At 41.3% G+C, this 26,566-nt stretch overlaps 1 protein-coding gene across 3 annotated transcripts in view; it reads left to right on the top strand.

The window, feature by feature from the left end:
* rtkna (rhotekin a) overlaps positions 1 to 26,566 on the top strand; it is a 63,328-nt gene that overhangs the window by 32,664 nt on the left and 4,098 nt on the right. For 2 of the 3 annotated variants that reach the window (XM_007562917.2, XM_007562933.2), the window contains exons 2-10: positions 19,402 to 19,663; positions 20,084 to 20,137; positions 21,752 to 21,869; positions 22,434 to 22,658; positions 22,758 to 22,852; positions 23,426 to 23,532; positions 23,657 to 23,788; positions 25,223 to 25,388; positions 25,484 to 25,588. In XM_007562917.2, coding sequence (XP_007562979.1) covers positions 19,402 to 19,663; positions 20,084 to 20,137; positions 21,752 to 21,869; positions 22,434 to 22,658; positions 22,758 to 22,852; positions 23,426 to 23,532; positions 23,657 to 23,788; positions 25,223 to 25,388; positions 25,484 to 25,588 — 1,264 coding nt within the window. Of the gene's footprint in view, positions 1 to 428; positions 818 to 19,401; positions 19,664 to 20,083; positions 20,138 to 21,751; positions 21,870 to 22,433; positions 22,659 to 22,757; positions 22,853 to 23,425; positions 23,533 to 23,656; positions 23,789 to 25,222; positions 25,389 to 25,483; positions 25,589 to 26,566 lie in introns of those variants that run through there. The other variant, XM_007562936.2, reaches the window with a different exon arrangement.

The following is a 26,566-nucleotide window of genomic DNA, read 5'->3' as shown; positions in this document are numbered from 1 at the left end:
ACCATGTGCCTTGTGGGGGAAAAAAAATTTAGTCATAGCTTGAAAAAGAAGAAGAGAGTGAGAGAGAGAGAAAAAAAAGCTTTTCCACAGTGGGCGGTGTAGTGCAACAGTAGATGCTAGTGGCAACTTAAACCCACTTTAAAATCTGCCAGATCCTTTTTGTCACTCTGTCATGGGAAAGGAAGCACTGAAGAGCGTCTGTGTAGAGAGAATTGGACGGAGCGCAAAGCCCACGTTTCTCTCGGTTAACACACTGAGCTGGGATCATGCTCCTTAAAGACCCGCGGAGATCCCTGCTGGACGCTGCATCGACTTTCAATGGCATTTCACTCTGCTCTGTTTGCGGCCAGTTCCACACACATTAGGACGCACACACTCACACCCGCCTCCTCGGGAACGGCTCTCGGTTGGTCCATCAGTCGGTCAGTCTTTATCCTTCCTCTGGCTGCGTGTGTGTATGTGTGTGTGTTAGTCCTGGACTGCGACGACGGATATGAGGAAGATTTGTCTTATGAAGGCTGCAGAGAGGGATTCAAACGCATGACTGCTGACGTTCCCAAAAGGGACAGTAGGGGTGACTGGGAGCTTTACGTGGACTATTTGAACTGACGTTTTCTTTTGTCGTTCACATTTAATTTTGGCTGTAAATGGAGGCACGTCGGTGGGAAAAACTGAGTTAAGGTCTTCTTCGTTGCCTCTGGGACGCTGACAGGGCAGTGCGGTTGCGTAACGCGCCTGGCAGTTTTGGAGAGTTTTATTGGTGGAGAAAAGAAGCGCTGCTCCTTCAGAAAGGATGAACAACTCCAAGAATCTCAGGGTAAGACTGCTTGTTTCTGGCTTCACGCTTCTTCTTCTTCTTCTTTTTTTTTTTTGCTAAATGGAAAATGGAATTAGTGAGACGCGTCGCGTCACGCTTTGAGTGGGTCGTCAGAGCCACGCACAAAACGCACGAGGCTCCGTGGTTTTACTCTAAACATCAACACTGGAGAGCTTCAGCAGATTCAGTCGTGTTGTGCGATGACAAGGAGAGACTGAGTCCAGATCTCACAATCTGAAGTTGTCCTGCTTATATCGGTGTCCGAATTATTGATCGAATCCATTGAAGATCGATGAAGATCTGGATTGATCAGCAGCACATTGGAGTCAATCAGGCCAGGCGAATTTATTCTTCAAAATAATTATTCAACATTAATCGACAACGCTTCAGTAAATGGTTAATTTACCATTGAAATTAGCTCTTGTTCCAACTCTTTCACACCGTTTGGTTATTAGAAATTTCCCATATTATAGGCAATTATAATCGACTCAACTCAAGGCTTCACACAAATAGGACATTACTGCGTTATCAGGTATGGGTAAGATGACATTAGTGCAGCTGACCCACATCTTCCACTCATCACTCCCTTTACTATGATCACAACTTCCCACATTTTCAGCATCTTGGTCACAAAGATTTTCATCAGTTGAAAGTGGCTGCAGAGTTTCAGGAAAATATTAAATTCACAGTACCGCTGACGAAAAATTGCAATATCTATTAATTTTATATTTTATTTTCTGACACTTTATTTCATATGGTTCCCAACCACTCATTGCAATTGTAAGCAAATCAGACCCTAAAAAAAATACAGAAGGTTTGTCAACTAATGGGAACTGGATCACATGCGACTGGCCAAATATGTTACAGACATGCAGAGCATGAATGCATGATGATTGAGTTATTATTTGCCAAATGTTGCATCCAAGAAGCAAATAATTTGCAAATGTGATATTGTGTCTTCCATAATACATGGAGTTAATACAGACAATCGCACATGACACACACAGATACTGTAATTGTGTAACTAAATAAGAGATTGAAACTTTGAAAAAAACAGTTTTTAATCCATTGTTTTAAACTTCCTAAACTCGGAGCAACTTCAGTCATTTAAGGTCAGGAGCTCAAAATAACTCTCTCAGTGTGTCGGCGTAACAAATTGGATAAATGTTTGGAGTAAGCACTTAAATCTTCCACTCATCTGTCTTTTTACTTCAACTGTGAACAAATTTCTCCTAAAACCTCGGGAACTGGAAGCAATTGTGCTAAAATTGAAAGATGGGTGTAGGACATGCATTCATCTCTTGTAGGTCTTTTGAACAAATGTTTTTATCCTGCGAGTCCTTTTATTGGTAAACCAAAATCATCCTTCTCGTAATTCCCTCTGCTTGATGGAGAGCTGTGTCCTGTTGCGTGAGCGATGAGTGTCGGCCAGAGGATTAGGGTTCAGATTCTAGCCTCGTATGGATTGCAAAGGTCAATCAGTCAGATATTGAAAGAGCAGAACCGCTTGTGTGTATCTTCACTTGTTTCTGTGCAGCGGGCATCTCCAAGATGTGTGTGTGTGTGTGTGTGTGTGTGTGTGTGTGTGTGTGTGTTTGTGTGTGTGTTCCTACTACTGTTACAGCCGCCTCAGCCATCTCTGATTGTTAGTGCTGAAAAGGTCACTGATGAGCCAGAGGATCTTATTAGCACTATGGCACCTGATGCAGTTTTCACATTAATATCTCCTTTCATCGCATGGGTTGTGCGCTATGTCGTGTTTACTGCAGTCAAACCGGTCCGCTCTGCTGTTAAGTGCTGTTTCTCTCGCGCTTTTTGTTGCGTTTGCATTTATAGAAGAGAAAGTCCGCAGCCTCCCTCATCAGTCTGCCGGACGTGGAATTCTTTGGCCCTCGTCTTACAATCAACCCTCGTCTTACAATCAATAACCACTTACTGCGGAGGAGGTCTCTGTAGCCAAATCAGTGGCTCCCCCTGTCAAGATAGGTATCTCCAGTGTCTCTTCTACTTGCGTCTGTCTGCCACTCCCACCCTTCGACCTTTATTCACATCTGCAATCACAGTGTTTCTTTTCCTCTTGTCCTTTGCTGCCGTGTTTCTGCCGTAGAGGTCATTCGGTTTTCTCTGCTGATATTGTCCCAGGAGTCTTCAGCCGATGTTAAGATTGGTCGAACAGAATCGCTGGGAGTGGAGTGCAACCCATTAATCTAAGCACTGATCTGCATGAAAGCAGCTTTAGTAGAGGAATGTGTGAGAGATTTGTTTCCCCCAGAGCAAACTGTCTGAGACTTATTATAAAAAAAAAATTGCCACCTATCCTCCTCTCCTCCTCAATATTGCCTCCCAGCCTGCTGAATTATAGATCTCTTAACTCAGACTCACACACACTTCTTTCCTCTCTTGCAGCTTTAAACTTTCACATTGCCCTCGTCCTTGTTTTTTTTTGGGATCCTGGCCTAAAATAAACAAAACAAACTCAACACTGCTTTGCAACACTTTCTTACTGCATTGTTACCTTAATATTAAATTATTTCTTATTTTAGAAGCAAAACTCACAAAATAAATTCTTATGTTTCAAAAGTGTCCTCATATGAAACGAAACTGCAAAACTACAACAAAGGCAAAGAGAAGAGAAATTTTGTCCCTTTTGTTACAATCTGTATGCAGATTTTTCTGTAAAATCTCTGTAACTTAGAACATTACACGGGACTTTTAAAAATTTGGCAACAATAAAAGTCAAAGCTGGCTGGTTAAGAGAACCTGGCAAGACAGAAATTACAAGATTTTTCTATCAGAGATCATTTTGAGCCAATTTCTCTGACTGATGCATCAGACTGCTAACGTGATATTCAAATCTTTCTGCCTCATCTGCCAACACGGATCACCAGGCTGACATCACTGAGCCCAGTTTGACAAGTTAGCCTCAACATGCATGCACTTGCAGTAAAGCCTATGCCACCGCCATTATTTCAGTCGATATCAGCCGATATCAGTGTTCATGGTGCAAAACCCTATTTGGAGTGCAATAATTGGATGATGTGTTCTGAGTTTTATGGGCTTGCATTTTTCATATAAATGTAATGTTTAGCCAGTTGGACAGAGTGTTGCAGCAGCAGATGCTCACAGCGGACGGTAATGGGATCAGCCACAAAAGGTCACAGAGTGACGGATTGAAAACAGGCATATATCACACCTGACATCATCATCATCCTCGCAAGATTTTCTCATATCGTGGAGCATTAAGCAGAAAGACGACTTTGGTTTAGTAGATGAAAAAAAAAGGGGTGAATTAAACAAAAGGGAGAAATAGCAACAGTTAGAACGAGGTTATGGCGCAGCAGCAAGATGTCGAGTGATTGATGGAGGAAAGAGCTTCGTCTCACTAGGAGATTTTCAGACAAGCAGCTAATGCAGAGCTGCTGGCTAAGGATCATGGTCAGACCCCATCCATGTCCATTTATTATGTCTGTCTCAGGGAGCAGATGCAGAGCTGTGTGCCATTCATCTCGTTTCTCTCCGACTCCCTGTCCAATACCTGCTACCTGCTACCTGCTACGTGTGTGTTTTATGGCCGCTGTTGATGTTTTCCCTCATTTTACTCACCTCTATGCTGCTCATCAATGATGCTGTTTGTTTAGCAGAATTGCTTTTGAGCTGATGATATGAGCAAAAACAGAATGAATGTGTGCACTAAATCTCTGAAGGTGTCAGTAAAGGGCGAAGGCTTCATTTTGCTCTCGTGGCTCTATGATGAAACGCTAACATGGCAGTATAAAATCGATAATAATAACAGCAGGGATTCAGTTTAATGCTCTGTCAAACACATCCACGAACACTCACTACTCACTATTGTACGTCTGCAACAATCATCCACCTTCAGCCAGAGCAGTGTATTAGATTAGGGCTGAAAGAAAATCCAAAGCAAGTCTGATAAATATATGGCTGCTGCAAGTTAGAAGATCTGGAAGCAATTTGTCTTGTTCTTTTTTGTTGCACTATACAGTATGTCCTATTTCAGTTCTCTGAAATAGCTGAAACTTGACTAATACCCCAACCACTTTCCCTGTGCATCACTAGCAATTCAAACATGTTTATATTAAAAAAAATCAACAACTAATTGTTATTAACTGCAAATAATGAATTATTTTTTATAGTCTTTGAATTTGTAATTAGTAATGTATTCGTTATTTTATGTTGGCCGAGAAAGGTCAACAAAATTTAACAGAAGCTATGCTAACACAAAACTTGCTAGCATAACTTCAGTTGTAGCTTTTTGTTGTGTTGTGGCTTTTGCATTTTGTTGACCCTTCTGGGTTAACATATTGTTTTACCTATGTATTTTACGTTTAGTAAAAACATTTCCATGTCAAATAAAGATATAAAAAAAGAGAGAAGCGTTTTTCTCACATCAGTTTGTAAATAGATCTATATATAGTGAAGGAGAGCCTCCATGAATCCACACACTGAGCAGTGAATGACCTTATTGACCTTTACTCTGTAGCACATGGGAAAAACTTGGCCAACTATAAGTGTGTCTAATATTTATAGACTGACTGGGCTAAGAGCCAAGGACATGAATATTGGGAAGATGTGATTTTTCAAAGACAATAATATTTACTCTGCATTCACTTTGCATGGCCCACTTATTCATTTTCTGGGTTAAAACCCAACTAACCCATAATGACAGTAGATCTAAGGCTGACCCAGATGCTTCAGAGTCCCTGTTGGTTACAGTGAGAATTAGCATTGAGGTTAATGTTACAAATGCTTTAATCTTAATGGAAAAAGTGAACTTCTAGATACAGAAATGGCACGGAATAAGTCCAGATGATCCAATAATATCAAGTGTCCTATTACATAAACAAATAGTTGTCAGTTTTTTATGCTACTCTTGCTGCGTCCATATTATTCTATGCCCCCATTTCCGTCCAGCCCCCCTTTCTCATATGCATGCTGCAGATGTTGAAGACATAGCAGGGTTTGGAAACAGCTGTGTAGATGAAGTAAAGTACCACACACACACACATACACCTCTGCTTCTGGATTAAACAGCTACATGACAATGTAAATAGAAGGATTTTCAGCAGTGTTATTGTAAATTTCAAAAACGTCCTGCTTGTGAGCCCTGATGTAAAACCATTAGGGCTGCTAATTTACGCCTTATGAAATCCGTCCGCACTCAGAGGATTCAAATTGTTCTGTTCTATCTGAATAATGATTGTGTTGTATGTGCGTTGTCCCTCTGCAGATAAAGGAGTAAATCAGTGTGCAGAGGTGTACTTATGTAAATATGAACACCCTCCCTCCACTACCAATCTGAAAAAGATTTGCTGGAAGGCACAGATAAGAAGAAACTCACAATTGCTGGGAATAATTAGACTGTCTTTTGTTTTAGTTTTTTTTTGTTTGTTTTTTTTATTTTCTTCATTTTCAATCTCAGTTGGTCTTATCTGCTGTCTTGCCTCTCCGATTCATTTTCTCACTTTCTCCTGCTGAACTGACACACAGTTGCGTGGACGCATGTATGGAGGCCTAATGCAGTAGCCATTAGTAACCGGAGCTGGCCGTAAGTGCTGTAAAGTGGCCAGAGGGTGGAGGCCAAGTGGTGGAATCTGGGACTGAGTGAATCTCACCTTACATATGTTCTCTTTGACATTAATATATCTGTCATTAATCCGTGCTTTGAGACAAAAACTGTCTTCATGATCATTTGATACACGGGCTTGTAAGTGGTTTGTTCTTGTTATGTACTAGGGTTGGAAAATATCAATATTGTTATTATCATTAAGCTTTGCTAAAATAATACTAGCATATAGTTTCATTTCCTCCATAGACAGATTGCACCGAATGGAGAGTGTTGTTAAGACTCTGTTGGAAATTTTGAACTTTGCTTACTTGATTTAAAGGCTAAACTGCCAAAATTGCTTTATGGGACAAACTGATAAAAGCAGCAAATGCTTTTGTAAGCACTCAAAATGTTTTTAATTAAGATATTGGCTGATACTGATATTTCATCAGCTTTAAAGAGGACTGACACTGCTTCCCTCCTCAGTATTTGGCAGACTCCTGAGTAAAGCTTGCATGATGGGTAATGAAGGCAACCACTTATTGTTGTTTTAAGAACTTGGTAATTTTCTGTAGTTCTGTTGGGAAAGGCACTGACGTCTTTATTTGACTTCAAATTAACAGGTAATGCCAAATGTAGCTGCAGATTTGTAGTGATGTAGGAAGTAACTGTAGTCACCTAAACACATCGCTGCTGAACAAAATAATAATAATACAACAGACTCATAGTTGCGGCAGCAGATGAGTTACCAATAAGTAAGTCTAAATGTGACACATTTGAAATGATCTTTGCACAAATTACATAACTTTTACAGCAGCTTAGTATTGAGAGATAGACTTCTGCTATTTTTGGAAATCGCAATGGACCCTAAAACCATATTACGACCTAACCGTAATTATCACATGTGATGTGCTGTAGCTCTACCCCAGCCCAGCATTGCTCTGCAGCGACACTCTGATTTCATAGTAGTTCACTTACTGAACAGGACGGTCTGCCTGTATCACTGAAAGAACCCTGCTCAGGTAATGTGTCGGTCACTGCAGCTTCTAAACTTCCCAGATTCTTATCCAGCAAGGCAATCTTAGGTTACATCAGTCCACAGATGCTTACCTTGGCAATCGTAAGGACCCAAAGAATCTGCTGCCCAGAGCCAAACACTGCAGAATCTTCAAATATATATGTTTTCTCAATTTAAATAGTTTTGGTGTGCAAGGGGAAGCCACAGCACATTATTTAAGCAGATTGTTGTACTGATGTCAGTGAAAATGTATTCAAAGTTACTGAACTTCACTACTCTGTAAGAGATTCTGGTCAATTTGTGTCTGTGCCTTTTCATACTTTGTGTCAAACCTTTGGTCTGCTACAGGACCTTTTGTACCTAAACTGACTTAAAGTTTTGTTCTACCCAGTCTGCAGCAAGCAAATGTATTCATGTGACTTTCATTAAGCAGGAGGTTGGCTATATTAGGTTTGATCGTTGTTGTTTGTATGAAGGGACTGGTCCAAACTGGGGTCGAGACAATGGAAATGGTGATTTGCTTAAAGTTCTTAGAAAATAATATGCAGAAATGATTTGTGATTATTTACTTTATTATTTGCTTAGAGATGTTGTATGAGATGTGACTCTAAGATGACTCAGAAGCCATTCTGCTGCTTTAGATTCTGTCTTTAATGCCAGATTTATGAGCCAGTACCCTGACTTTCAACAACATATAATAGGAAAACAAATGGAGTGAGGCTAATTGTGTGTGACCAGAACTCACCAACTATGATGTGGCTACACTTTGAAATTTTGATTTGAGAGGCTCACTGACATGATGCAGACTCCCCAAAAAAAAATTCCTGCATGCTAGTAATTTTCTCAGAATCGGCAAAGAGGGAAGCAAAGAGACAGAAAAGGACCAAGGAATCCAGAGTATAATGTAAAAAAATACAATAAACACCCCTGAGCTTCAACCTGTAAAAAAAAAAAAACATTTACCTGGAGTTACCTGTAAGTGGTGTATATCAACATGAAAACTGGAGTCACTCCCTTCATGAATCACAAATATATGCTGGCACAATCTCTAGCTATGTCTCATATGTCCCTTTCTCTGTGCTTTCACCCTGAGGATGAAGGATTTGGGTTGTGCAACATTCTGGGGATGCACACAATGTTGTATATTCCTTTTTTGTACTTTTTGACCTTACTATGACAATAAAGTGACTAAAACAAAATCCTTGAAAACACTAAAGTCAAGTGGTCCGATCATTTGAATAGTATTACGCATGCTAAGGTTGGATTGTTTTAATTGTTCCTATAGTCCTTGGGTTAGGGGTTTGCATTGGCAACAAAAGGTTTCCCTCATTCGTATTCAGTAAAGGGAAGGATTTAAGAGCAAAAATCACATAGAGATAACATTAAAAGGCTCGGTGTGTTATTCACCAGCCTTTTTGCTAAGGCAGACCGAGGACTGAAGGTCAATTTAATGATATCTGGTTCCGGTCTCTCTCTGCTCTGAAATCCTGCTTCATGAATATTATAATGAACTGCATTCACTCAAAGCCTTTGCTGGTCGATAGCTGTTCAATGAACCCCCGCTACACACACGCACACACACGCACAAACATCTGGCTTTTAAGCATCTTTATCTTTTTTTTTTTTTTTCAGTTTTTTAAGCCTTTGTGACAAAGAAACGTCCCATCAATGGTTGAATAAAAAAAAATACAGCTTCATAGTTTAAATAAAGCAAGAGCAAAGCTAATAAATAATAGAGGGTGTTAAAAGCAGTCTGAACAGAACCCATTGCTTGATGTGACTCTCTGGCCTCTATGGGAAATGGAAGCAATTCCAATCACAAGAACCGCAAAGCAAAGATTCACCAAAAAGTGTCTGATTTCCGGTGTCAGATTTACAAAAAGAAAAAAAAAAATAAAGCTTCGACCTTTAGATATCAATTTTGGTTGAATCAAATTTCTATTTATGAGCTAAAATTAAGTGTAAAAATAAAATGACTGCTCAGTATACATTTTAAGCTGTTTACTAGCTTAATGTTATTCATTAGCGCAGCTAACATTAATAAAACTACAGTCTCTTATTGTGATTTTAGTTTCAAACACTCTTTAAGTATTTCCAAATCCAATGTGTTAGACAACAGATAATAGACTGAAAGCTCAAAAGGATAAAACGCAGCTGCTTTTCAGTATTTTGTTTAGCCTTCCTGTTATCTGCTGAAAGTCTCGCTTTCTTGGACTCTCACTGAACTGCAGGTTCGGCATCGAAAATACATTTATTTTAAAACAGGGTTGTGTGTTTCTCTCTTCCCTCGGACCTCACATACTGGAAATGGCAAACTTTGAGTCTACACTTTCAGTAACAGCCTTGGGCAGGGCTGTTGTGTTGTGGTAGAGCTTTGACATAGTGCCTTCACTAACCAGAAGAAGATAGCAGATTGAGTTCCTAATAGATCCATCTGGAAATTGACCAGTTCCAGTCGATAGCTTTTTTCTGAGTGCATCTCCATTGCAAAGTGTGCATTGACTGTTTATTTAAAAAAAAAGCAGCAAAATGCTCTCTCTCAATGTGTTTCGAGCGACTTTGCTATAATTCAAGACCAATATTTCATTTCAGTTGCATTTTTTATGTATATTTGTACATCCCGCTTTCCACTTAACAGCTTGTTTCCATTGTGCAAAGAGAGGAGAAGTAAGAAAAACAACAAGGCGGACAATTTGGAGGTTTAAATCCTGGTTGAGCTTATTAGTCCAGATAGCCTCATCCTGATTGTGGAGGGAAAGCCTTGGATTATTGAGACAAGCAGTCTGCATGCATGTGTGACAGAGAGAAGGAGGAGCGTCTGGTGCACTGATTCACATAATAAGTCGACTAATGAGAGTTTTCGACAAATGTTGCCGTGTGCTATAAACAAAGAGTTTGGAGAAGGTTGCTGTCAGGAAATAACTTGTCACCCTTCACCCTCTGAGCGTGAAAAGAAGGTTAGGAGTACAACACCCAGCAGGGAAGCCTTATTCTGTCAGGAAGCTGTGGCACTGTGACCTTTTGCCCTCTATGCTATCCCTTTTGTGTTTTCAGTTGTTTCTCTACGGCCATTTGTCCTCATCCTCCCAGGACAATGACATTCCTTTCATCGACGCCCTACTGAGGTTTTTTTTTTTACAACCAGAAAGTGCTTTGGCTTTTTCTCAGTTAATGGGTTTTATTGTAAATAGTTTGATGGGGTTTTTTTTAATAGTGGCAAGTCTTGCACTTGTTTGGATATTATCACTGAATATGATAATCGTAGCAACATTAAATGTCAGCGTTTTTTTTTTTTTTAAATCCTCAGCTCCATGAGCAACTTTTCCGCTCTCCATTCAGCCTTCCTGTTATCCGCTGAAGTCTAAGAACAGGAAGGCTGTGTATTTCTTAGGCTTGATTATGTGCAGCCTAAGAAAAAAACTGACATGTCTCAGCATGTTTCTTTTTAACTAGCTTCTTACCTCTTTCCCTGACTTAATTTTAACCACCTTACTGTGACCGAAAGTAGATATTTTCAAGTCAGCTTTTCATAATAACAGCATTCACTCTAAAGATTGTCAGCATGATGCAGTATGGCTTATTATTAAATTTCCCAAATGCACCAATCCTGAAATCCTCAAATAATGTTTTTGTTTCTGTCTTTACCTGTCTTTTGCCATGATTAAACTGAAAGAAAACACTCAGTATTCCTCCTGTAAGACTGCAAGTATGACCAAAACGGCAAAACCGTCCACCACTTATGCTTTCCTTTCCCATGTTTAGTGGAGGTGTTGGGTCCTGAGAGCTCCCAGGCGTGAAGAGAACTGAGTCACACATCCTTCTAGAGCCCTCACAGATATATAAGCAGAGTCAATAAGCGACACAGCCGGCTTCCGCTCGCAGACTAGCACCTCACTTCAAACACTAACCTGATGTATTTCCTCATGGAAAGAACAGCCTGCAACCTCACAGAGACAATTCTTGCACAGCTTGGTTTATGTCACTGCAACAGCTTTTGGCCTAATGTGCCATTTTCAAAATGTGGATAAATCCTCTTTTACTTGATCTTAGGGATGTGCCGACATTGTGTTCTTGTTTGGATAGATCACAGCGGTCTTTGATCAGGAGCTTAGAAAGACCTGCTTCACAACACTTCCTCCTCTAAATCCGCCTCTCAGTTCTCCACATTAGGCTCAGGGGTAAAGCCAATCACTTACTAATACAGTATCAGATTGTGTAGTAGACACTGGCTGTGCACACTTACTGTTCCGGTAAAGTGCTCTCATAAGACTAAAGTGTTAGTGTGCACATGTGTTCACTAATTCGTCTATCAGTGCTTGTAACTTTTAAACCATCAGCTCTGCCAATTCACTCTCATTAGAGTTCCCCAATTTCTGTTTAATAGGGAAATGAAGGAAACAGCTCTGCTCCCTGCTCTTTTTCACTCTCTTTATCTTAAGATGGGGTACAGCTTTTTACCAGCTGTGAAACACAAATAACTTCTCACAAAGAACATAATTGATGCCATTACATTTTTTTCCCCAACAAGCTTTGTGGGAAGTGATTGGGGCAAGCTGCTCTTACGTTCAAGCCTTTTATGGTTTGCTTTTGTGTTTTGAGGATAAGCATGTTTTGTTTGATTTCTTTTTCAGCCTCACAGATCAGAGAGGACTTACAGCCCGTTTTATGATGCCTGAAGTGAGCATTATTTTTCTCTCTGGACCCCTTAGAGTTGCAGTCAAAGAGAAGCAGAAATCACCTGCTGCTGTTCATGGTGTGTTTGTAAAGGCGCAGGTACTCTACTCAACTGCAGCACACTTTATTAGTGTCGGCTGTAGCTGTGCGCAGTATTTTATGAAACTTTGTGCTGTGCGATCATTGTTTTCGCAGCTTGTTATATTAGAACGATACCTCTCTAGAGTGCAACTAAAAAAATCTCTTGACTGCAACTTTCTTCTTCTTTCTTGGTTGCACTAGTGCTCACATTTTATGGCTTTTCACGTGGAAACTATCAATTAGATGAAGTGAACATCTGACTGAATTTTTTTTTAATACTTTGCTGTTACCTCTCCTGAGGTACCACATCTATCGGTTTACTCGGGATCTGCTAAACTACCCTACCCCCACTGAGCACCTGAGGCTTATTTCTCCTCATTACTTCTGTGCAATGGTGTTTTTTTTTTCACTGGCGACCCCTACTGCTTGGAAAGAGAACTGCAGGGAATGAGACAAAAACACAAAATGAGCATAAGGAGCATCTAATATTCCTGTGAAAAATGACAAAATGGCATGCGGATAAAAATGCAACATGCAGTTTTATGTATATGTTCTGACTTGTTAAAAGGTGTTCTGTCTCTATGTGGAAAATATTTCAGTCCATTTAAATTATTCTCACCACTGTTAGCCTACATTGCTGTCAGGGTTGAGGAATAATGTCACTTTGAAACTATTAAATGTCTACTGAATCCTGTGATAGCTTAGATTTGATCATTTGTAAGCAGTTGCAAATATTTCCTTTTGAAACATTAAGCCACCAAACGAAGCCACCCAGCCCCACAAAAACGATAAATCTGTCAGTTGCACTAACGCACACAAGCGTGCACACAAACTGTCATTGTTATCATTTTTGAGTTGCCTTTTAATTTATTCTGCAATCTGCTTCTACTCCTGCCAGCTCCCAGTGTGCTTCTGCATAACACTGCAGACCTGGGCTGAGTGTGCACAGAACGTAAGAGCTGTGCAGATTTATTGGGCCGATAAATTGCCGGAGTGATCAGTTCTTGGAAGAGTCTGAGCTCCATGTGCTCGGTTGCCATTCTAAACAAATTTGCTTTATCGCCTGAGATACACTCAGCTGTTTCTCTCCTCCGGACCACCTTCCATCTAAACAAATGCCCTTGCAAGCTCAAAATGCACATGTGGAGCAAATGCGCTCTAATTGACTCGCGTACAGTTTATTGCATTCCCAGGCATGCTCTTCTGTCTTGTGCTTGTTCATAAAACATGATTTAGTAAACAGAGACGGGCAGATTATTTCCCTCTTTAACACGTCCTGCTCTGACTCCGCCCGGTGCACACCAGCACTCGGCTGCGGCAAGACACTCACTGGGAATTTGTGAGAGAACAGCTGGCCGTAAAGTCACTCGCACACGACCTCACATCACAACCCCATAACTCGCATGCGCGAGTACAGTAGTTTTGAGTCCAGGCAGAGCTGAAACAGCCTCCGTTGTCAGGGTGTAATTGAATGCATACGGTCTCGGGAGGTGCGAGAGTTCACTTTGTTCAGGCTGAAAGTGCAGCCAGGCTCACCGTTGAAACGCTGTAAATCACCTAAAAAAGTGAGATCAGCATGCTGGCCTTCACGGGGCATTTTTGCCTCGCAGGGCTCTGTCTGCTAGTGTGTGTTTGAAATCTTAAGTATGCCTTGGCTGAGATCAAGCTTCCATTGTTTTGTAGCCAACTCTGCTATAGTAAAAGCTAATTTCTAGAACTCCATTGGTTCCTCTATTCCCTCCCTCCTCTCCATCGTCCATGATCAGTACCAAACCAGTTGCCTTCACAGTTGCCGTGCCCTGACTTCCCAGCAGCAGCTGGAGTCTCAGGCACTGTAGGGACATTGTGTGGTGAAAGGGATCATTGTTTTAGGAGCGGTTTGGGTTTAGATTGTTGTGTAGTCTGACTGCCGGCTATGTGTTGTGTGAACCAATGCACATGTGGGGGCATTGCACTTTTTTTATATATAAAATGGTACACAGAGTTCCTACTGGAATATGCAGCCCCACTTTAACCTTCAGTCTATCCTTTATACCTTTTCTTTTACGTTCTACATCTCCCTCCGTCACTAAGTGCAACCCTGGGTGCAGAAGAGGAACAGAGTAAGTACGAGGGAAAGTAACGGAAGAGGGTGGAGAGAGGCGAGGCACATAGTTGTGGCTGGCTAATTGAAAGCCAGCAGTTCGGTCAGTAAAGTCCCCGTGTTTGGGAGTGGTCAGGAATTTTCAAGTCATTCCTTTTGTTTGTGTAGAAATGCAATAGTTTGACAGCTGACGTTGATGCTAATCTAACTTATTTGTGGCATTGAAATAAGTGCCAGAAATATTTTGTGCAGTCAAATAGCTTCTTTTTTTTTTTAGAGTTGTTTGAAAAATTGGTTTAAAATTTGTATGACTATTGAAGTACCTTTCATTATGTGCCTGTCTGTTCACATTTTTGTAATTTGACCAGAAAATCTGCTGCAGTGTGACCCCTGTTAGTAACATGACTGTGTAGTGGCTGGAGAATAAGTTATTTTCTTTATTCTCCAGCATGGTAAGAGGAAACATTTTGCTTGGTTGGACTTCATACAACAACTACTTACTGCAGTAGTGTCTATAAATAATATACCTCACATACTCTGAGGGCCAGAGGTGTAACAATATATGCAGCTGAGGAGATGAGACGATGTATGAATCTTAGAGTTACCAAATAACCTATCATGCATAATTTTTGGTCTGTCAGAGGAAGCTGGAGTATCCAGAAGGAACCCGTTCAAGGAGAGAACGCACCAACTACATGCAGAAAGTTCCTGGTCACGTTTGGATCAGAGGGTTTGATCTCGTGAGGCAGAAGTGCCTACAAATTTGAACCCTCCTTTTGTGTTGCTATTTTCTCACCCAAAGTATTTTTGCATTTGTTTAAATATAAGGTGGTCCTATGCAAAAAAAAAAATAAAAAAAAAATAAATGAATGATTCTTTCTAATGTATTTGTACACTGTAAATCTCAATCTTTATTTTTCTCTCTCAATTTTCCATTTTTAAGACAGTAAAACTGAATATATGTGCTGACTTTTCAGGCATGCAGTAAAATATAAATTTCACTCTCCTAAAAATGTCTGAAGTGCACTTTCCATTTCTATACACAAATTATTGCGTAGAAACGTTTTGTACCTCCATCTGCTCCTTTTCTCATCCTCTTTGAGTTAATGTGTTTTTACAAATCATTTGCGTGTCAAATCTCAGCTGGAGGGCTGATATCATGGTGTGTCCGCAGGCGTCTGACCTGCTTACCGATAGCAGTCAGAGGTCAAGGGTTGCTGATCTGAACAGGAAAGCCTATCCATGCAGAACAACACAATGTAAACAAACCATTAAACACCATCTGCAGTGGCGTCAATTGCCCCGAAGGGTGTTGTTTGTGTGGCTGTTTGTGTCGTCGTAGTATCTCTGATTTCCTCCCCCAGTGACATGCGAGGATCAGCCGAGCCAAACAGGGACAGAGAGGCGGCAGAGGCATGACCATCTGGTATCTACTGTTGCATTAAATTTCCCGCTAGACGGTTATATTTTTAAAAGAGAAGGTTGATATCTGCTTTTTTGACCCTAAAATCCCAAAGAGCACCACTGCGTGAGCTCGTGTATTTAAGATTCAGAAAATCTAATTATTTTTGGCTTTTCTGGATTTCCATTTTTTTCTCCACACATACCGTTTTGATTTCCCCACCTTTCCTTCCTCTCTCTTTCTAAACCCAGAACTCTCTTTCTATCTTCCTAGTCTCTCCCTCCACTCTGCTCCCCATCCTCTTATCTCCCACTTGTTTTCTCTGACAACATCACATCCCCTTAATGTCACTGCCTGATACCCCACCCTCCGATCTTTCTGCTGTCTTCTCTGCTAACATTGCAGGCAGTCAGCCTCTATTTGGCCACGTCCGCTGGTCTAACACCTGCCACTCCGATCTCATACTGGGAAAATGTGTGTGCGAGTGCCAGTGTTCACCTAGGCCTGTGAGCATGTAAAAGGTCACATTTGCTGCTTGCTTCAATGTGTCAGTTTGTTTTAGCATCTTAACCCTACAAACAGGGGGGATGTGTGGATTATAGGCAGATTTAGGCTGCTACGTCTCTATTCTGAGATGCCCAGAAGGAGAAGCCTGTTAATTTAGCTGCTAAAAATACAAACCGTCTTCCCAGCAGGTCACTCTAAGGCCCGCTGTGCACGACGGGACTCTGATGACAGCTTCTTTACAAGGCGTGTGTGCACATACACATGTGGGCATTCTTCAGTAGTCCCTTGTCAGGCCTAGTTTCAGTGATGCATTTAGTTTAGTTTAAGGTACGAGAGCCGAGCAAAGACATTTGAACATTTCACGGTTTTCCATGCTCTCTATGTCTGATCTAGTGGGGGGTTTTTTCGGGGGGGTTTTTTTTTTTTTTTTTACATGAATTACAGGAAGGGATATCCCGATCGTGATTATTGATCCCCAGTTACGATCCAAGTCATTTATGTACAGGCATTTACTCATATTGAGTTAATGTCCAATACTGCATTAACAAAAATCAATGACATGTAGCTTGAAGACTGGAAAGTTATATTGTACTATTAAATAAAACATTACATTGCATTGGTATTACAAGGCCTATAAAAATACTGTGATTATGTCCTCCTTAACTCAATCACCAGTGGAACTCCAAATGCTGCAGAATCCCTCCGTTTTGTTTGTAAACATATATTTTAAATACAGTTACAGTTTTTAATAAACTTATTTCTTGCTCCTATTGATGATGTTTTGCTGCTGAGCAGTTTGAAGTGGGCTAAAGCTAGGCTATCAGCAATGTTAGCATCATTTCGTTTGAAGCCGTCCAGATGTTTCACGTGCCTCAGGATGCTGGATGCTTGAAACTCAAAGGTAGATTTGGGACGCTGTTAATTTCTGATTAAATTAGTTGTGACCACTTTGGGAAACTCATAGAGGCATGAAACTTTATTCCCAGACAGTAAGCTAACACTTCAATACGAAAACTTAAAAAGAGACAGGAACTTCCCAGTAAAGTGACAAACCCAATCAGGACACAACTGAAACTTGTAAATTTCACACCATTTATCACAAACTATTCAGAACAGAGGAGGGAGGGCGGGAGCAACACAAATGCACAAAAGAAATGACGAGATTTGATGTTTCACAAAATCTTTAATGTTATCACATGTTGACCCGTTTAACACATTTTTCAGAACAGCAGCTTATAGCAAGATAAGAAACCGTGTGGTAGCAATCTTAAAAACTGGCTATGCCAAACAATGTTGCACTTTTTGCTTTAGATGCAATTAACCAAAATAAACAAGCATACCAAGAGCAGAGACAGATGTTGTTTTTTTTCTTTGTTTTTGTTTTCAGTTTGAATAAAGTTTACTTTTGACTTGGTTACATTCCAATTTAGTGCCTCAATTTTAAAAAGAACAAATATTCATCAATACACTGGATGAATGAAAAGAAAGATTCATCATCACTTGTTTGGTGGGCTTTTGATCATTTTAACCATATTAACCCCGGCTCAGCATCTCAGTAGTTAATGCCAACTCATGCTTACTGTTAATTTTTACAGTGAAAATCAATAAACCAGAATATACACTCAGATGAGGCCTGTTTGTCTGATTAAAAGTACCTTTTGAAAATAACATTTAAGCTGGTATTAAACAGACTTTTCATTAAGCCCACATTTTCATTACTTTTGTTTAACACCCTTACAGTCATGCTAATTTTCTTCATTATACTATGCATATGAAGTGTGGAGGCAAACTTTTTAGTTTTCACAATAAAACTTTTGTCTGTTCCTTAAATATAATATCCTATTAGTGTTGCTGTTATGCATATATTGCAGTATTTCAAAACACTTAATTCATTTGGGCTGGTTTAGCTGGCAAACGTCAAGATTTGACTCACATGGGATTTACAGCTGCTACTAAAGCGTTCCCCACTACACAGAAACATTTTAGTCACATCTCAAGGAGCACTCGACCCCCACACCCAGAAAACTAACGCTCATTCCACATTTTCATAAAACATCATTTTTGTATAGAGAGACATCCAAGCACCCAAATTTGGGCCCTAATAATGAGCAGTCTCCATGATTCTCCTGCTGGGTCTCGGCTCAGGGCAAGATGGATGGAGATGAGAAAAGCTAACTGAGGACGGTGAAGAGGAACAGATTTGAGTCGAGGCTGTAGGAAACGGGCAGCGAACATTTAATATTTAACTGAAATGAATTAAAAAATTCATATGAATTAGTCAGAGGGAGAAGGGGATGATAAATGGGAAATGTGGGTGAGGAGGAGGAGGATAGGAAGCGTGCGTGATTTTACACCAGAGAAGATTTATTAGCATGTAGAGTGTGCACTTGTTAACGCGTCACTGGAGAGGACACACACACATGCTCCGTCGGTCAAAAGCCACTTCAGTATTCAGTAGTTCTCAGAGTGAAATAAAATCAGGTTTTCGGTTTTAAAAAAAAAACAACACATTGACAAAAATCATTCAAGGTCATAAAATAATTTCTTCTGCTCTGCCTTTGTTTGATCTCCGGCCCTCCTCTCTCGACTTTCTTCTTTGCTTCTCGCTGACTTCATGCGTCTCCCTGTCTTAAGCTTAAGTTCAAGTTCATGTGTCCATATTGCTGCTGACAGAGAGAACTGGGGGGCTTATGGGGCCGTTCAAATCCCGTCACCAGAGTCAAATCATTTGAAGATTTATATGCTGCTGACTGGGTTTGTGAAAGTGTCAGCCAATGTCTGCCTGCACACAGATTCACCTCAACAAGTTTAAAATGTCACTGAAAACTTTCAGTGAATCAGTTCCGAATGTAAAATTCACATGTTATTCAGTGTGCACGAATGAATTTCAAGTGTTTATTTCTGGTCAGTGCTATTTATGGTGGCTTATAGTTCATGGAAACCTACAGTTCAGGTTCAGGAATTCAGAATAGTACTGACAATCAATAAATGTACTTTAATCAAGTAAATGTTTCAGCATGACCAACACAATTATGGGAAAGACTGTCGATTTGATAGTTTTCCAGCAGAAGTTCGTAAACATTCTCCTCAAGGAGAGAGAGCTACAACAGGTCATTGATGAAGAAGCTGCTGTCTACTTAAGGGTTGAAGGAGAAAGTTGAGTGTAAGGAAAAAAAACTTGCCATATTTCTAAATAAATTCTCTTATTCTCACAATGTTTTCCCCCTTTCCACCTCCCCGGTTGTCTTTGCAGGACAGCGACATTCAGAAGAAGATTGACCATGAGATCCGGATGCGAGATGGAGCCTGCAAGTTGCTGGCTGCTTGCTCACAGCGAGACCAGGCATTGGAGGCTGCAAAGAGCCTGCAGACGTGCAGCACCCGCATCATGGCCTACATGTCGGAGCTGCAGAGGATGAAGGAAGCTCAGGTCATGCAGAATGTCCCACGCAGGTCCTCGGATGCCGGCCCAATGGACGATAGACTTCCCTGTAAAGGAAAAGTGGCAATCTCAGGCATGTAAAAAAAATAAAAAAGTGAAATTAAAATTAAATAAGAAATAAAGTTAAGTGTATAAACTCCCAATCATCTAGTTTTGCATTTTCTCATGCAAAACTACATGAGAAAATCATTACAAATTTTATTTGATTTTGCACCTCCACAGTAGTGGAAAAAGTGAACGTTGATAAAATGGTAAATTAGCAGCATCTGCGTTTTTTGTAGCTTGTGTACATCTGCTCTGCAGCTGTAGAGCAAACTCCAAATCTATTGTCTGTGAAGCTCTGACAGTGACTGAAAACTGCTTAGACACGTGGACAGAAACTCACACACACATGCACACACGCACACACACACAGTGCCCACACACTTATCAGCTGGACAGGAGAGGTGATTAACATTTTTGTGGTCTAATCCGCTGTCTGTTGCTATGCCAGATCTTCGGATCCCTCTTATGTGGAAAGACACGGAGTACTTCAAGAACAAAGGAGGTGAGGAGTCACCTTCTGTGTGTGTGTGTGTGTGTGTGTGTGTGTGTTTGGAGGAATTTTTGTCAGTTGGCCTGTGAAAGATTTACGTCTGTAGGATTTATTAAAGATGCATGTTGGAGAGGAGTTATCGGTTGCTGGATTTTGTATGCTGTTTCTTGTGACTCGAGAACAATTCAAACTTTTTTTCCCCCTCCCTCTCTGGAGAAACCTTGGATGCCAACTTAAGATTTAACCCAGGATTTTCACCAAGGAGTACAGACAGACCATGAAGACTGGAATTTTCTTTCTTTTTTATTTTTTTTTATTTTTGTCTGTGTTAGTTCCTGGAGCTGATCTTTTACAATCTTTTGCAGCTTTCGCAAAGATCTCAGTGAGCCAACAGTTCAGACATGCTGGCTTTGACTTTTGGCTCTGAGAAGTCTGGACGTGCACCGACTGAACAGAGTCTGTATTTGCACGGCTGACAATGCTACGGTGGAAGGAAGCTGTTGTGGATCAGTTGCATTTTTGTTTCATTTAAAATTCACTGACACACAGCAAATCTAATGACTGTCATGCTTAAATTGCCTATTTTCCATCTCACCAACTGGATAAAGCTAATTTGGGTTAACTCCTGTGCAGTCATTATAATATTTTTTAGTGCTCAGTTATTCCCCTGACAGCTTATATGGAATTAATGTGAATGACCTTCGCATGCAAATGAAACGAGTTAAGGAAAGAGTGTTCTCAGCATATTACATTTTTATTCATAGGAGCTTAACTGGTAAAAATCTGAAAATGGCGGATCCTATTGCATTCACGCCCATTCACTTTGATCCCCCAAACTAAAACGACGTGAAACCAATTGTCCGCAGAAAACCTATTTGAGGCTGCAAAAGACTTGAGTCTCTCCAGCAGGGCAGCAACCCAATACAGCCAATTTCAAAATCGATCGTCCATTCTGATCAAGCTTCAATTTTTTATTTATTTTTTTATTTTTTTATTATTATTTTGCAAAAACGTATGGGGAAAGACATCAGCTCCTGGATATTACGAAGGTTTCATGTAGCAATACTTTTGGATTTTTATGAGCACAACATTCTGAAAGTGATTGTCGTTTTCTTTCTACTTTGCAATCATGCACTACTTTGTGTTGGTCCTTCACAAAAAAAAAAAAAAAAATCGGAAGAAAATACAATAAAGTTTGTGGAGAAAAAGTAAGAAAACATGAAAAGGTTGAAGGCGTCTCAATATGACACTATAGACGTCTAGAGTGGCTGTTAGCCGCAGTGACAGTAAAAGTGTGCTGCTTTACGTTCAGCAATGTGCCTGTTAGTGGTCCGGTTTACCTATTGGCAGGCACGATTGCTGAACTGAGACTAACAACAGAGGAGTTTGTTAGACCTCCAGCAGCGTCGAGTTCTCTGTCACGCTTCGCCTGTTCAGGTTAAGTGCCCCGTCTACAGCAAAACGTCCGGCATCAACGCTTTCCTCCGATTCTTTCTCTCGCGAAAACGTGAAGGGAGAGGTTGAAGCTGGAGTGAGTCGAGTGAAAAGATGCAAATGAGTTGAAGCTTTGTGAACGTGCGAAGATGGTTTCTCACATTTCTCCCTCTCCTCTGTCCCGTCGCACAGAGCTCCATCGATGTGCCGTGTTCTGCCTGCTGCAGCTCGGAGGAGAGATATTCGACACGGACATGGTGATAGTGGACCGGACGCTCACAGATATCTGCTTTGACAACACCATCGTCTTGTAAGCTATCTGTCCGTTCTGTGTTTACGACACTCTATCAGTGTATCAGTCTGTGGCTCGAGGGTTCAGCATGTACAAATTTTTGCAAAATGTAGAATTCAAGAAACGCAGTATTTTGGAAAGAACAGGCAGCACTTAAAACAGACATTCATCTTGAAAGACTTGCAGCTGCGATTGAAGCAAAAAATATGTAGGAGTATTTTGTTGCAAAATATTTGCAATATTTGTGCAAAAACACAATATTTTGTCACAAGTATATGTAGGGCATATTGCCCTATATATATGTATGTGTGTGTGTGTGTGTGTATATATATATATATATATATATATATATATATATATATATATATATATATATATATATATATATATATATATATTGGTCTGTTACACAAAACTACTTTAGATTGGGTAATGCTGTGGTTAAATTGTCACAAAATGCGAATAAGTTTAAGGGACATGAAGCATTCAGAAACACACTGTACACTGCACTTGCATTGCTAGAAACTGTGTTCATTTTCACACAGTACATGTGACAGACTATACGGTTGTGTCCTTGTGCAGCAGTGAGGCCAGCCCTGGCTTTGAGCTCCGAGTTGAGCTGTATAGCTGCTGCTCAGAGGACGACTACTCTGCAGGAAGCACTCCCAGAAAACTGGCCAGCAAGTTGAGCTCCTCTCTGGGCCGATCAGCGGGAAAGAAGCTCAGAGCGGCGATGGAGCCTGGAGCTTGCAGTCCCGTTAGTAACGGAGGGGCGGCCCCTCTCCTGCTGCCGGTTCCCTCTGTGCCGTGAGTTCGGGTTTTGCTTCTTGCATGTTTTTCTCTCATTGTTTCGTACGACATAATATAAAAATGCTGTTTCGTCCGTCTGTTGTTGGTTGTCGACAGGGGCCCGAAGTACCATCTCTTAGCTCACACCACCCTGTCGCTGTCTCACGTCCAGGACAGCTTTCGCACGCATGACCTCACTATTTCAGGCAACGGTGAGTGGCAGCCTCCATCAATCTGCGCCCTCGCCGGCTCTCTGCTCCCTCCCGCCGCCAGATCGGCCATCTGTCTGCTCTTTGTCCTGCTGCCACTCGTCTGCGTCTCCCGTCTCCTGCTCATGCTCTCGTCATTTTCCGTAAACCGCCGCGTGCCTCCTCCACCTGCTTCTCCGCGTTGATTTCTGACATGTGGCCATCAACAAGGTCGCCGTAAATAAAAGTTCAGCAAGTGGGGAAAGGGGCGGGGCGGGGGTTACTGCTGTGTAAAACTGCAATGATGGAGCCTAACAAGGGCCCAGACCCAGAGACAGACGTTGGCTCTTGTATTTTATTCATTGGTCCCCTCAGCGCGTTGTAAAGTTTCATAGCTGCATTTCATGTGCAGCCTCAGCAGCTGCCTGTCTTTTAATCCCAAGTGCTTCTCTCTGTGCGCTAATGCATGGGTGGGGCCTTTGGAGAGCGTCTCTTTATGCGCATGCAAATAATTTGAGTTGTTTGCATGCGAAGTTTGAAAAGCAGTGTCGAAAAATATTGCGATTAACTTTGATTCTTTATGCTCTTGTCCTCCAGAGGAATGCTCCTACTGGCTGCCTCTCTACGGCAGCATGTGTTGCCGCCTCGCAGCTCAGCCGCACTGCATGACCCGGCAGATGATGGCTGGATGGTTGAAAGTTAAGGCAAGTTGGGCCAGTTTGTGTTTGCACACTGGTTTGAGCTCGTCTTTAGCGGGTTCTGTTTGCTTTCCCTCGTTTTTCTCCCTTCGTCTCTGGCTCAACTCGCCGCCCCTCTTCGTGTTTGCAGCAGTGTGGAGGTGATCCTAAGACATGGACAAAAGTCTACGCCGTTCTGAAAGCAACAAGCCTTTCCTGCTACCAGCGACAGGAGGATGTGGACGCCAATGTCGAGCCTGCTCTGACCATCGGCATCAACAAGGTGAGCTAATGAGCAGCTTAGGAGCTTGTGACGAACATCTAAAAAGAGGGAACATAACAGGTTCAACATTCAACCTCACAGAACCCACAGCTGGATTTGTTTTATTCTTTTTTATTATTTCACAACACCTAAGGCGCAAGCAGAATTGACGGTAAAGTTTTTGGACTCCTGTCAAGTACATCCCAACCCAACCGGGAGAGCCTGGTACTTAAATATAAATAAGAAGGTAGCTGTTTACTTGGTAACTGGTGTTCCCTCGAGCAAGAAGCCCTTATCTGCCCCAGCTGAGCTGTCAAGCGGTCAACGCTGACTGTTTCTCAGAGTCTGAGCTGCAGCAGCTCAGACACTGAGCTTAGAAGGATTTAGAACGTTGTAAAATATCAACTATAGTTGTCTTTTCACTTAATAAAAAAATCCTGATTAGTTGGTCCTGAAGCTAACAGGTAATCCCAGAGATGGGAGGCTTGCGAGACATAAACGTTTGGCTATTCTGAAATATCCCTGGTTGCAATGAACACAAGAGAATCACGGTGTGAAAACCAAAGGAGCACAAACGATCCACTCTTATTAAGGCAATTCTGTTTTAAAAACTTCGCTTGGCAAGCTACAGTGTCTGTTAAGCAGCAGATTGAGATAGCAAAACTGAAAAATAAAACAACCCAGTTAATATCTATTTGTTATTCTTGTGGTAATCTATAAATCGCTACAATATTCACCAACACGTGTAAATAAGTAATCATTGTGCAAGAATACAAGACGTATCCCTACTTAATCTACATATTAATTTAACAGAGCCTCACTCAGAAACGCTGAATGCCTTTAAGGGTGCCTGAAAACAGAGCTTTACTAATTAAGCAGGCTTAACATCCCTAATTACATCTGTTTATTGCGTTTCTCTCTTTGGAATCCCTTGAAGAAAAAAAATGTCCATCTCCATCAAATATGGGGAATCATGTAATTTATGATTCAATTTATGATTCAGTACCCTTCCAAGATCAAAGTGTCAGCGACTCAGTCATCTCAGGCTTTTTTCCCTTTTTCTGTCTGAATCTCAGCACACAACTACCCCAAAGCAAGGTCAGCCCACATCTGAGCAAACCTCTGGCTCTCCTGCAGAGAAGGAATCAAAGCTTCGAAAAGATAAACGGCACAACACTGCCATCTAGTGGTCACGGGCACAACTGGGGGGACCAGACAGACGGAGGATGTGGGAATTGGGAGTTTGCTCTTTTTGTTGGATAATTGCTGATGGGACTAATTGCTATCTTTATTAATGAGGGCTTAATTTCAATGGGGGACTTCCATTTACAGCCGTTATAATGAACAGCTGCTGCGACAAGTAATTTGGATTAATCAGAACAGAAGCGCTGCTGTCCAACTCCCCGTCTGCGGGCACTTTGCGGCAGACCTTTTCAAGTGCCGTTTTTGTTCCAGGAGACCAGGATACGCGCGTCAGAGAAGGACCCCCACGGTAAGGGTCAGAACATCAGCATCAGCAACCGATACGGAGGGGAGGAAGTCACGCACACCCTGAACACGGAGAGCCGGGAGGACACGCACAGCTGGATGGAGGCCTTCTGGCAGCATTTCTACGACATGAGTAAGAGAACGTTTTACCTTTACAGAACCGCCTGAGGAGAGTCAAAGAAGCAGTAAGAGAGGAGTATTTTAACGTCTTTGTTTCTCCCTAAACAGGTCAGTGGAAGCAGTGCTGCGACGATTTAATGAAAATTGAACTTCCCTCTCCAAGGAAGCCAGCTCCGGTCACACCGAAGCAGGGCTCGCTTTACCATGAAATGGGTAAGTCTTTACCCGCCCTGGAGATGTCGCCTAATGGGCCCGGTTTAGTTTGTTTTAATTTATATCAGAAAGACAGAATAGAGAGAACGCTCGCTGCGCCTGCACTGCATGTGACTGTGTGTGTTCTTAAATTACTGGGTGGATGTGCATGAAACACACTGCCATGATTAGATTTTCCCTCTGCAGTAGCTCTAACTCTGCTTTTACGTCTCTGTTCTGTAGATCGAGGAGGTCTTATCTCTGATGTGCTGACTCACTCTGTCTTCTTTTTGTTTCCTCTTTCACTTTCTTCCCTGCGTTCTGTCATCCTCTGGTTTATACCGTTCTGTTCTTCCGTATTTATATATATATATTTTTATATTCTATCCATTTTTCATCCACTTCTATTGCAAATTTCAATTTCAAACATCATCCTTGATTCATAAATTTTTTTTCTACATTCTTTTCTTCCTTGACCTTTAAACATAAATGGCCGTTCTTTAAACATTTTTTTTACCATAACCATCCACACACTTTGACCCTGTATTCTCTCTCTTACTCACCTCCTGTCCTCTCCACTCTTCCTGTCTTACCAACCCTGCTCACGGTTTTCTTAACCCCTTCCTGGCAGCCCCTCTTTCAGCGCCCTCCTGTGAGGGTCTTCTGCTGCAGGATAACGCTGTGTCTGCTGAGATTCGCGCTCTGCTCTCGTCCTATTACAATGACAGGTGAAGTAGCAGCTGCAGGGTTTTTGCATAAACTGTGTTGCCGTCTTCAAAAGGATGCGATGAGGCTCCGTTCAGATCTGGCGTTAACATGCGCTCTGACCGATCGGATGTCTGTTACCTGAAGCTGAAGCTTTTGGAACATCAAAGATTCACATTCGGTCACTTTGACAATTTTATTTCTCCAGTTTACCTGAGTCACATTTTTTTTTTGAGTTATTTGCTATTTAAGATTTATTTATTTACTAAGTTTCTTAGTAGATGGGATATTGGG

The sequence above is a fragment of the Poecilia formosa genome, unplaced genomic scaffold, assembly GCF_000485575.1.
Source record: "Poecilia formosa unplaced genomic scaffold, Poecilia_formosa-5.1.2 Scaffold5, whole genome shotgun sequence".
In the NCBI taxonomy this organism is placed as follows: Eukaryota; Metazoa; Chordata; class Actinopteri; order Cyprinodontiformes; family Poeciliidae; genus Poecilia; species Poecilia formosa.
Note: the sequence above shows the minus strand (reverse complement) of the source record. Positions and strands in the feature narration are given on the sequence as shown.